Genomic DNA, 12,531 nt, shown 5'->3' with positions numbered 1-12,531 from the left:
TGAGAGTCATGAAAATATAATGTACCTTTTTTCCAGATTAAAATAATTATTTACTCCAGTTTGTTTTGGCTTCATTCCCTTTAATGTGAGACATGAACTTCAGTGAAGGCCTCACCTTTAAACTCATTTAATATTAGTACGGGCCATTTCCTGTTTGTGTAAATTATTTATGAGGCTAAATAGGTGTGTTATTCGTTCATATGGACACACACACGGTGCTGCTAACAAAGGTCAGGAAAGATTAGTGACGTTTCCCACAGCTCACAGTCAACACTCAACCAGAGGGATTGAGAAGCGGAGACAAATGCTGGACGGGAAAATGACTGGGGAGTGATTCTGTAACAAAATAGGAACCGAGAAAGAGAAAGGGAAAGTAAATGCGTGACAATTCAGGTAAGAAAAATATTACATAAACGAAGAGAAGGGAATGGAGGCGGGGGGATGTGGACCACTGACTGATGGTTGGCATTTAGCTCCCTGCTGGCTCTAATTAGGCACAGTTGGATTTGGTTGCACTTCTATCTTAATGAGGAGGGTATAGAGAGAGAGAGAGAGAGAGAGAGAGGCAGCGGTCGTGGGTTCGAGCCCGGCTCCGGCCTTCCTGTGTGGAGTTTGCATGTTCTCCCCGTGCCTGTGTGGGTTTCCTCCGGGTACTCTGATTTCTTCCCACATTCCAAAAACAGGCATGTCAGGATGGTTGGACACTCTAAATTGCCCCTAGGTATGAGTGTGAGCGCGGATGGTTGTTCGTCTATGTTTGCCCTGCGATTGGCTGGCAACCAGTTCCGGGTGTACCCCGCCTACGGCCCAAAGATAGCTGGGATAGGTTCCAGCACCCCCCGGCGATCCTTGTGAGGAGAAGCGGTACAGATAATGGATGGATATATATATCCATCTATCCATCCATTATCTGGACAGAGAACACGGCAACTTTCTAAAAAGGCCAAAATCATTCTGAAGTAGATTTAACAGAATATCATTGGAGGGTATTGATGTAATTTAGACAAATTATATTTCGATCAAATATAGTGCTTAGCCTATGAGTCTGCACTTGCTGTACTTGAATCTGCCTGTATTTCTAGTTGTCTTCAACAAACTACTTTGATGTGACCGCATGTAGGGAAGATATTGAACCTGCAGGCAAATCAAGACTTAACTGGGCTGGTTGCCAAAATGATTCAATGCCACCATCCTGGTTTCCTGTTGGATGATGGTTACACTGTTATACGATGTTTCCACCTTGACTAAATATTCAGCCTAGGGTCCAACAATGCACACTGAGTTCAGACTGTTTGACGAATCGTAGACAGCAGCATCTCCACGGGCATGCAGATGACGGTCCACAGCTTTGATCACATGAAGTTAATGTACACACACACACAAATGGGCTCCTAAATCAAATACAAGTATGCTTACTTAGCATCAAACAATGTCACAAGGTGGAGATGGGATACGTTGTGGTTTGCAAGCGGGAAGATTATGTCATCCAACCATTTTTTTATAGTGCATGTCATCACTCTGGTTGCAGGTGACCGGTCAAGAGCCAATTGCAGGCACACTGTGACAATGAAAATGCCTGAAAGGTACTTGATTCACGGAGGGAACCATCTGGTTCATCAGATGACTGAGGTTGGCTTTGGATCAGCAGGGATGACATCAGGGATTGCCTGAACAAACTCTCTGTGCTGTTTTTGTGTCAGCTTCTCAGCTAGCCTGCCAGGCGGAGAGTTCAACATCTGTGAGTTCAGATGTTTTGTAATGATACGCTAATGATGCTGGAGGGGAACAAGGACAGAGGATAACACAGCACTTGAAAATCTCTGCCTGCGGGATCTTTCTGTTGATGTCAGATCCCTTTAATATTGCGAGAATTAGATGGTCTCTCTAGACCTCCACTTAATCTTGATTTCTCATGGAAAGGTTCGATGGAGGATAAAAAAGATCCGTATCTGTCCACTGTGATGCATTCTGCTTCATGTTCGGTCAACACGGTGACTAAAAAATATTTTATGCTGTTTAACCCTGCCTGTTTTCAATACTTTCTCCATTGATAGATGGAAATATTATATAAACATGTAGGCCTACCTCTGTTTTACACTACAGTGACCCTTTCCATTTTTTTTCATACAAACAGACTTTCAACCCAGTAAGAAAGTCGTCGTCGTTTTTATTTCATTTTAATTAGTGTAGTGCACAAATGGCCGGCAACTCGGCCACCCTTGCAAGTGGGCGTAGCAAATTAAAAATCAAATCATAATGATCGGGTGACTGCATCGTGACGTAAATGTTAGCACAATGCCACTTTCTATGAACGTTATGAATTCACACCATGTCAGAACGCTGGTTGACGCGAATGTCTAAAAGGAGTCCATACACAGGAAATCATACCTGATGTCTGGCACGACGCAAGGATTTTTTTTCCCTCCCGGGAATAGAGGGTTTTGTCCCATATGTGGGGTGGTTGAGAGAAAAAAAATCGATTAACATGACTTCTCTTGTGTAGCGGTACACTTGCATGACATGTGTGCGGGCAGACTTAATTTACTTGAATGTTTTTTGTTTTTTTTTAAATAAAAGTTTGCGACACATAACCATGCAGCTGACAATGTGGCATTAACATTTTTGATTGGCAAACTCGTTTGAATTAATTTGCAAAGTACATTCAAACATTTTGATGAAATGTAGGCTAAATGCTAAAAGCATTTTTACACATGATGCCACAGGGTATTAACTTGTGCGTCTATTACAGAATGTAATAGACCAACCATTATAAATCAAAATTGGCTATTTCGTTGGTTGTTTCAACCAAAAATTGATCGAACACATTAGGCAAATATTTTGGGTAAATTCAACCAATCTGTTTTTAGGTTGTTCTAACCCAAGATCATGGATTTGCGCACTCGTGAGAACACACGAAAACATAAAAGAAGGGCACTTTTTTATACAGTCTTTTGACACTTTTACGTGCCACTGTGTTTAGCCATAAAGTCATTTTCATTTTCACAATTCGCTCAAAATTTGGCCTGTGAGGAATCCATCACCCAGAGATGACTTGTTTTAACCATGAGGATAAATACATGCAATCCAGCTATCCAATGGCAAAGCCAGCTCAAAATCACAAGAGCTGAACCACTGGAGGCACGTGTTATAAATGCACTTTTCACCAGCTGCTATTGACTCTGATTGATTCTTAGCTTACTTAGAGTAACGGGATGAGTCCCTAGCCGCAACCTCACACTGTTAAACCATCAATTGATTTTTATCTGCTAATGTATGTATCTAATTTATCTGTAATGTATCTCTCCAAGTTACCCAATAGCCTCTGGAGTTGTGAGGAGGCAAGGGTGTGAACAAAACACAGAAAAGATAGCAAACAAGAAAGCGTGCCAAATGGCGTAAAATATGTTTTCTAGCACAAATAAGAGAAAATAAGAAAATTAGCTTGACGCACTCAGTCAAGTTAAAGGCTTTGGTGGGTGAAAAAAAAAATTATGGTGATGGCAAGACGAGAGGCTCACTAGATGAACTGCTATTACTTAAATGATGGAATGTAGGAATTGCAGAAAAAAGCTACAGTATGTGGAGGGATAGAAATACTGTTAAGTGGACAAGTCACAGGGCAGATGGCTCAAGTGGATGATAAGGCAGACGTGATATGGAGACGGGTGTAAAAGGGAGGGAGGAGAGTGCGGAGGGCATTCAGATTGATGATTCATCACACAGGCGAGAAAAAGAAGCAGGAATGTAAAGACGGATGAGAAACCACAGATGCAAGTGGAGGGCGAGCGTGTTATTTTGGTCCGATTTCAAACAGAAGTAACTTGTTGGCTGAACCACAGCTGTCATGCAAACAGCCTAGTAGACAAACACCTTTAATATTGTTAGACTATAGCAAGAACAACGCTTTCAAAGTATGGATTTTCTTGAAATGTAACAAACCAAGGTTATCTATGAGTGATTATTTTTCCTTTTGTACACAAATAGAGAGCAAAAGCAATGAGCAAGAGCCATAAGAAGGATGGAAGATAGAGAGACAGACGAGAGAGACAGAGATGATTGACAAAGGGAGAAGAAGATACTGGAATGGATTCTGCACATCCACCGCGCCACTATTGTCTTTATGCAAGAATGGAACAAAGCAGCCAAATCAGCGTCGCCTGCTTGAAGCTGGGTAAATAAATTACACGCGGAGGAAAAAACATTGCGACAAATCTCTAAATCCATTAACTAATCAATCAGAGCACAAAGGACCTTAATTTGTCATCTCGCCAAGGCATTTTGGGATTTGAATATATGTTTTGTTAGAGTGTGACTGTGTTCCCGTACACAAAGCAAAGTCCATAAAGACAAATTTCCCCATTGTGGGACTAATAAAGTACATCTTTATCTCTATCTTTTATGTTTGGAAGAACTTTAACTTTTGACATCAACCCTATCTTGGTAGAATGGAAGTTTTTATTGTTCTCAAGAGATAATCACCATCATACTTGTTTTTTTACCCCGTTTTCAATTTCGCGAGGTATTCCAATACTTCAGTAGTAAACAAAGCCATCACCAGATCTCAGCCGTACCGCATTATCACGGACAACATTTCCAATACGTATACAAAGACGCTTTCTTGAGTCCATCGACAGCACAACCGTATTGGATGTGGCAAAGTGATGCAAATTGTGAAGATGCCTCATTCACTTGCTCCTTGGAGATCATCAAACAAGAACTCACTGGATTAAAAATGAATTATCGCTTTTGATTGCATTATGTCATTGTAACTCAATTTTACAAAGATGATTTGCTGATTAGATTGCTAGTAGAAAAGCCACATGCAATATAGTTGATGTGCTGACATATCACTTTGAGCGAGTCACGCAATTCAACGGGTATCTGGTGCAAAATTTGGAAGAAAAATTGAAAAGTAAATGGATCTTCATTTTAGATTATCCAAAGAGTTTGTGGAACGGTTCTTATTTAGTTGCCAATTCGAATGTCATATGTTCCTCCTCACTTGCCATACAGTGACTCACCACGACAGTCTAAACACACGTAATGTAGGAAACTAAATGTCATTGAGATATCACTGAGGACCCGGTTGTTTTCTTGGAGCGGACGGCGCTGGTGCTAAGAGAGGATGAATGAGCAGGAATGTTTAAGATGGATGAACGGAGAAAAACACCTTTCCGGGGTTTTTTTTTTTTTTTTGCAAAGGAAAAAGCTTTTTAACATGGCTTAAAGCTCCAAAAAGATGATTCAGCAAGATACACCGCTTTAATGAGAGAAACGCGTTGTCCATAAAATGCAAAATACAGGGGCAATACTTTTAGAGGTTAATGTGGCCACAAGTGGAGATGTCCACATAAATTTTGGAGATGAGTGATTGAAGTTTCCTGACATATTAAGTAACGTCATATTTTTATTTATTTATTTTATTTTTATTTACATCTTGGACCTTGGTGTCCTCAGCTCTCCTTATTTCCAAATACGTCTTTCCACATTACAGACCGCCACACTTTGAAAAATGTGCAGGACTCTCGCCTGAAAACACGGACATTTTTTGTCGCGCATACGCCTGTGTACTGAACATTATTTTCAATAAGGCCGTGATTGTCTGTTGCAGATAAGGCTGCCCATTAATCAAACAAAAAAATACATCACCGTTTCTTTATATTTTCAACGTCTTACTGATAAGCAACTAAACATTAGTATTCCACAACACCACAGTAGCTACAAAGATAAAACAAACCATAATAAAAAGGGTTGTTTCTTTTTTTTGTTTTTTTAGAAATCTGTGCCTCAAATGGAGAGTACCGTAGATTTCAGACTAACATCTGTGACAAGGCCAACGCCAACGTTTGGAAATAACGAGCACAGATATGCAACAACAGAAATGCTGCTGTGATCCATCTATCCATTTTTTATTCTGCTTATCTTGTCTAGAGTCACAGGAAGCTGCAGTCCATCCCTGCTGACTTTGGGGGAAAGCTAAGACATTCTACACTCTGGACTGGTGGTCAGTCAGTCAGAGATCAATCTCATTCACAGCAATATGGAATTGGAAGAGAAGCCATGCTGTCTGGCAAGCAAAACACTCACTCGTCCATGAGTAACTCGTGGCTGTGATTTGAGTGATTTTAATGTATCCTTGTTTGAATTTTTTTATTTCAAATACAAGTGAGATGAGAAATACAAGTTTAACTACAAGTTTGTTAAACGCGTAATTGCTAGGAAAAAGGAAGAAGCTCGTGATGAAGTCTGGTGCTCAGCTGCACGGTGAGCAAAAAGCTCCACCAAGCAATATCCAAATGAAAGGTGACACATTTGACTCCACCGCCACTGTGTTCATTTACACTCAATATGCTCTGAGCTTCAGCACAACACAAACATCAGATTGTCAATTATCATAGCCTGTAAGACCGAGCCGATAGGTCTTTATTACCAAGGTGCTATATCGACTGTGAACCACGTAATCGACTTGGGTCAATTTGCTAGGCAGGGAGACTGAATTCCTGAGAGGCAATCCTCATGGATTGCATTCAAACAGCTTGAACATGCAGTAGATATACTCATCAAACACAAACATTATATTGTAAACATAGTACGTCTTCTGATTCATAATAACAGAAATATACACAAGAATATCATGTCCTCATTAGAATATGGTGTATATGAATGAGTTATAACAAATCGTTTCCATTTGTTGTTTAATTTTGGAATGGGACAAGAGTCCCTACTTTTGTCAGTTCTATTACTTTGAAGTGATTCCCCAATGAAAAGAACAACACTTGCTGGAGTTAGATGCTTGCTGGCTTAAATAAAGCAAATTTCACCAAAACATTTCAGAATTCTATGTATTACTAATGTGCCGCAGGGCTGCGATCAAAAAGAAGAGGTTGTCATACGCAAAACTGCATTGGGGATGCTTGAAAACGAGTTGAGATTGCTAGTTAAATGGTTCTCAGCACCTTTATGAATGTGAATGCAATGAACCCAATGTGCTGTGCAACTGTTCACTGAAACATTGATAGAATATTGATGGTGGAGACTGCCAGTCACTTATCAAATATTCATTCATTAGTAACAACAAGTGAGACCCATGGACCCTTGCTGAGTATGAAAATATTAATTAGCACTGGCCACATGGTAAATTTCATAGAGTAGATTTTACTCTAACCAGTCTATTTGATCCCGGTTAACAGAGTAAAATTTGAGAGTAAAATATTAGGCGAAAAATTAGACGGTGTGGGTCAGTCAGATGAGGATTTTAGAGGTGGTACTTCAAAGGTTACGGAATCTCTTGTGGGATCATTTGTGTGGATTGCAAAAATGACATTTTCTGGAAGAAATAATAGAATGTGTATTAATGGACTCTAGTGTCCAACTGTCACATGACAAAATGTGTGCAGGAGGTAAGATTTGCTGACATATTTGACAGCTACAGCACACCTGAGTCAAGCTTTTATGCAACTTTTGTAGCAGAGACATTTGCCTTTAAAGTATGAAGTTTGACAACATTTTAAGCCTGGGACAAGAAATTATTTCATAATAATAATAATAACAGTCATATTATGGTTATTTAAGAATTCTGTCATCCATCCATTTTCCTTAGTGCAAGTCCTCACTAGGGTCACGAGTAAGCTATCGTCTATTGCAGCTGACTTTGCGCAAGACGTGAAATACACCTTGGAGTGGCTACTAGGCATCTTGAGCATATAATAATCAAACACTCAACACTCCCATTCACACCTATTGATTAATTAGGCCCTTCAGCAAACTGCATGTTTTAAAATGTGGGAGGAAGCAAAGCATTTGTAGAAAACCTACACTAAGTGTGCTTATTGTGCAAACTCCACATAGGAGGTCCAGGGACAAGATTCAAACCCAGGATCTTGCAAGTGCATGGCAGATGTATTCACCACAATCCACTAATCTGCATCCTTATTAAAAAAAGAGTATTATTACATTTTACAAATTAATTGATGCATTTGGGACCACTTTTTTTTTTTGCATCCTGCGTCCAGCCTACTTCATTGCTGGCTTTCAGCACCATGGACAGTTCAAGCCTGTGTCGAAAGCATGTGATATCAGTGCAGGTCATTGTGATCTATTCCAAAAGAAAACATAATGACCGCACACGCATTAAGATCTTTATAATTTGTTGGAAAATAATGGACATACTCGTCGGTCTGGCTGTGTTTGAGGCACTAATACGGGACTATTAATACAAACATTGGCACTATAGTAAGGTGATGATGTCACAGACAGGGGCTCTCCAGAGTATCTTCAATTTGCGGCAATGAAGAAGTGGGGTTCCCAAAAAAAAATTTCACCGATAAGACGCACCTGGATTAATGCATATGACTGAGCATTATGTTCATTTTTGTAACATTGCATCAACAAAGACATTATTTTGAGCATGATGGCTCTATAGAAGGGGCAGCACATAATGTGGTACGGTGCTTAGCATGCCTGCCTCACAGTTAGAAGTCCATTAAGTGAGTAGTTGTTTGTCTAACCGTCGGGTGTACTGCTCAAAGTCAGAAGGGATAGGCTGTAGCTCACTTATGCCCCAAATAAGAATAAATGCTATACACTATATATATGTATATATATATATATATATATATATATATATATATATATATATATATGGTTGTCTGTGTGTGCGTGGTGCGTGTGCGCGCGTGTTGTAACGTGTATACGTAGCCCAATGTGTCATACAGCCATCCATTATCCGATCTGCTTATCCTGACGAGGGTCGGGCAGTAGCCGGGGTGCAGCTTGGACTGGATATCAGCCAATCGCAAGTCACACATAGACGGGTTTAATCAACCTACCATGTATGGTTTTGGAATGTGCGAGGAAAACGGAGAATAAGCAAGCGCTGTTCACGGGTGCAAGATTTACAACGTCACGTGTTGTGGTTGCATTTTATTGAGGAAAAAAAAAATCACAAAATAACTTTAGTCTGTGCTTCTTCATTTTCTGTACCCAGTTGTTTGCTCTCGTCCTTTATGTTAATAACAGTGCGGCTAAACCTGGAACAGACACACGAGACTAGTTTGGACAATTGCGTCAGGATGGTTTGCGGAATCCTTCATTTAAACTTATTGAGGGAAATGAACAGGTCGTTTCCTCTATGACTCGTGCAAGGAGAATAAGAAAAACTAGATGAGACATTTGACATCAGTTCCGTGATTACAAGCGGGTAAAAAGTGCATAAATGAGGCGCACGTAATCCACACCTTCCCATATGAGCGCTGAATCACCAGCAGCGATACACGGAAGGAGAAAGTATATGATGTAGAAAGAGCGAGTGAGAATGTGAGAGACTGAAAGAGGGAGGCGAGCAAGAGGGAGGAGGGGGCGCGCATGTCCAGTTGCTCCATGCAGTCTGCTCTCCAAGCTCGCCAATCTTGTAACGACTTTCTCCACTCCTTCTTACCGCCTCTGTCTTTCCATGTGCATCGGACACACAGCTCGCTCCTGAGCGGACTCTGCACGCAGGGGGGAATAACCGCTAGAAGCCCACCATGGAATAGGAATACTACCCTGGGGGAAAAAACATACAGTACAAGGAGAAAACGCTTCTCTCTTTTTTCCTTCCATCATATTCCCCCCTTCTTCCTTGTCAATGTATCGCAACACTTTTTGAGGGGACCCAAGTGAAGAAACATGAGGATTAATATTTTCTCTTGGCACTTTCTGGGCTTGTGTTCCGTCCTCTGGGGGTTGTCGACGGGAGCGTTCCCCAGTTCAGTGCAGATTGGTGAGTTGGAGAGCTTTTTTTCCCCTTGCAGATGTGCATTTTCAAAGTCTAAAAGCATCTGAAAAAAATTTAAGAAACAAAATCGTAGCATGGAAACACATTGAGCAAGGTTCTTTATTGTAACTCATTCTCCAAACCATACAAATACAATGCATGCAAAGTGTTTGATTTTGTCTGTGTGTGAATATTTAAAAAGCTTTTACCTTCTTCAGTCTTATCTCTCTTTAGGCACTGCAGTATTCCCTCCCTCTCTCCCCGTCTCTCACCCTCGAGGTCTCCTTGTTTCTCCTTCTTGTGAAAGCAATAGCAATTCCTTGACAAGCACATGAACCAAGTGACAAAGTTCGCAAAATAGGGATCACCGTTGCAGATGAACGCACGTGCACGCGAGTTTGTGTGGCGCGCACACGCCACAGGCACGCAATGTGTGATAATGAATTCACTGCATCACTCCTTGTGGGGGGCACTTGGAACTTGGGAGGTCCTATAATGGGATTTATTTGCGTGACTCTGTACCTACTGTTGATGGTAAACTTAGTACGCTCAATTTTTTTCGGGGGAAATTGGCCACCCCTACACGTCTGCATTGCTTTCTGAACACACAGCATATCAAACATGCAATGTGGAGTGTGCTCACACTGCCAAGGGTGCTGTAAAAGGCGGCTGACGGATGATTCTTGCGGGTCATCACTTACAGGGGACCTTTCACTGCATTACATTACACAGTATTACATGGTTCATGCTGCTTCATATTTTTACATATGCGCTGCTCACTCATGTACGTCGCATGTATACGAACGCCAGTACATGAGTGGAGATATATGCAGTATATGCTGATTGGAGGTAAACGTGACCGTTCTGTTTGCCTGTCTCGTCGTTCACTTAAAGACTTGGATACATGCGTCTGCGGTATAAAATTCATATAACGCTTTGTTCTGTGGTTTTCACGGTTAGACTCGTCAACCAGCTGTACTTTTGGACTTCAGGGGGGAAAGACAATCACATTTTGTATGTTGCAACTTTCAAGTTGTCCTATCACGGTTACCATTGACAATTCATTTATTTTTAATTCTGGCTTGGGAATAACGAAGGCTGGCTGTTGAGACAGTTGTCGGGAATTGAACCTGCGTCATGTCCACGAAAGGCAGCACACTACCAGAGACAAATCGCAAATTGTTTAAATAATGCAAATGAAACAAATCAGTTCCCAAGTAAAACATCATAATGCCTTTATTAACTGTACAGGTGATTTTTTCACACACTTTTTACATGATTTTAATTCATTCAGTCGGACAAGAGTGAGCCAGCCAATGTAAAACCTAAAAAAAAAAAGCCAAAAGTCACAACAAGAAGAAGAAAAAGGATGATGCTGGGTGAACAGAGATTTCTTGACATGACGTCAGGCAGGACGGCTTTCCATATTTTGGAATAAATCCTGATGATGATCACTCAATGGAGTTTGTGGAATGCTTTTCGTGATATGCTGATGTCGAGCACAAGGCCATCGATGATGACGGTTTATCTTTTGGAATAAGTGCCACAAAAAGGCCACATAAAATTCAATGAAAAAAAGCACAAGACATGCTCATTAACAATATTTGCAGGCCTCCCGTGTGATGTCATGCATGACAGCAGTTTGAACTCTGAAATTGTGTGCTTTACACTTGATGGGCATAGTTTAGACCAGTATATTGATTTTTCAAATGCTCAATTGTACGACTTAAATGAGGTTCCAATTTCAAGGTTCTACTGAACGGCGTCTAAAACAGACTGCATATAGATTTTGTACTGCGGATGCACATAAAGTTACATAAACAGTGCCAAAAAATTCTGATTTATTTAGCGTATTTTCTGAACTATAGAGTGCCCCTACCGGTGAAAGAAAAATTAACAGAAAAGCCGCTCCGCTGTATTGTGGCCGCACGGTCTAGGAAAAAAGTAGCAGCTTATAGTCCGGAAAATACGGTAATAGATTTGCATGTAAAAATGACATCTGCAGTCAAATAAATGATAACTAATTTCAGCTTCCTGATCAAAAAAAAATTAAAAACTGAACTCGTTAGTGAAAAATGGGCCAGCTGGGGTCTTGTCCTTCTTTAACATTTCATACTTACTTAGGCTCACACCTCACAACATTTGCCGGCCTCCCGTGTGATGTCATGCATGAAAGCGGTTTGAACTTTTTGGATTTAGAATCATTAATGTACAGCACATGAAATTTCATGCCAGCTCAATCATATTTCTTGTGCACATGCGCGTTCCCTGTTTCGTTTTAAAGATCAATCTTTAATAATTGTGTGTCAATTATCTGAGATAAGATAAAATAAGAGCATGCAGGATCAACCTCTAGTGGGAAGAAGACACACACAGACCAAGGTAGATGGCACCTTGTCATAATAATGGCCGCGTTCATTATGTGCTGCCTGCCGACTCCTCCCTTGTCATCTTTTCTCTTCCCCTCCCATCTCTTCCGCTCTTTTACTGTTAAAAGTCAACTCAATCACTTTGGTCCCAATCTGTTCAGCCCTTGAAGTATTGAACAAAACCTCAGAGGTTGATGAAATTGAAAATAATGTTACATTAAAACACAATGGGGAAAAAAAGGGAAGATAAATACAATAAAAATCCAAGGTGCATGTACAAAAGTAATGGGACAAACTTATTTATTAATTAATCAATTAGGGGCTTGAACTCGTGCCAATTCAATCCCCAGCCCCACTAATTGCTCCTGAATCTTGGTGGTAGCAGTTCAGGGAAGGCCCAGTTCTGTT

General features: G+C 40.6%; 1 protein-coding gene across 6 annotated transcripts in view; it reads left to right on the top strand.

Moving 5' to 3' along the window:
• Positions 1-9,314: 9,314 nt before the first annotated feature.
• Positions 9,315-12,531, top strand: part of gria4a (glutamate receptor, ionotropic, AMPA 4a) — a 110,046-nt gene continuing 106,829 nt past the window's right edge. For 2 of the 6 annotated variants that reach the window (XM_088301026.1, XM_088301027.1), the window contains exon 1: positions 9,316-9,760. In XM_088301026.1, coding sequence (XP_088157152.1) covers positions 9,667-9,760 — 94 coding nt within the window. In that variant the 5' untranslated portion in view covers positions 9,316-9,666. Of the gene's footprint in view, positions 9,761-12,531 lie in introns of all 6 variants that reach the window. The other 4 variants (XM_088301025.1, XM_088301023.1, XM_088301029.1 and 1 more) reach the window with 3 other exon arrangements.

The sequence above is a fragment of the Idiotropiscis lumnitzeri genome, chromosome 7, assembly GCF_059441095.1.
Source record: "Idiotropiscis lumnitzeri isolate Australia: NSW breed Sydney's pygmy pipehorse chromosome 7, RoL_Ilum_1.0, whole genome shotgun sequence".
NCBI classification, from domain to species: Eukaryota; Metazoa; Chordata; class Actinopteri; order Syngnathiformes; family Syngnathidae; genus Idiotropiscis; species Idiotropiscis lumnitzeri.
Note: the sequence above shows the minus strand (reverse complement) of the source record. Positions and strands in the feature narration are given on the sequence as shown.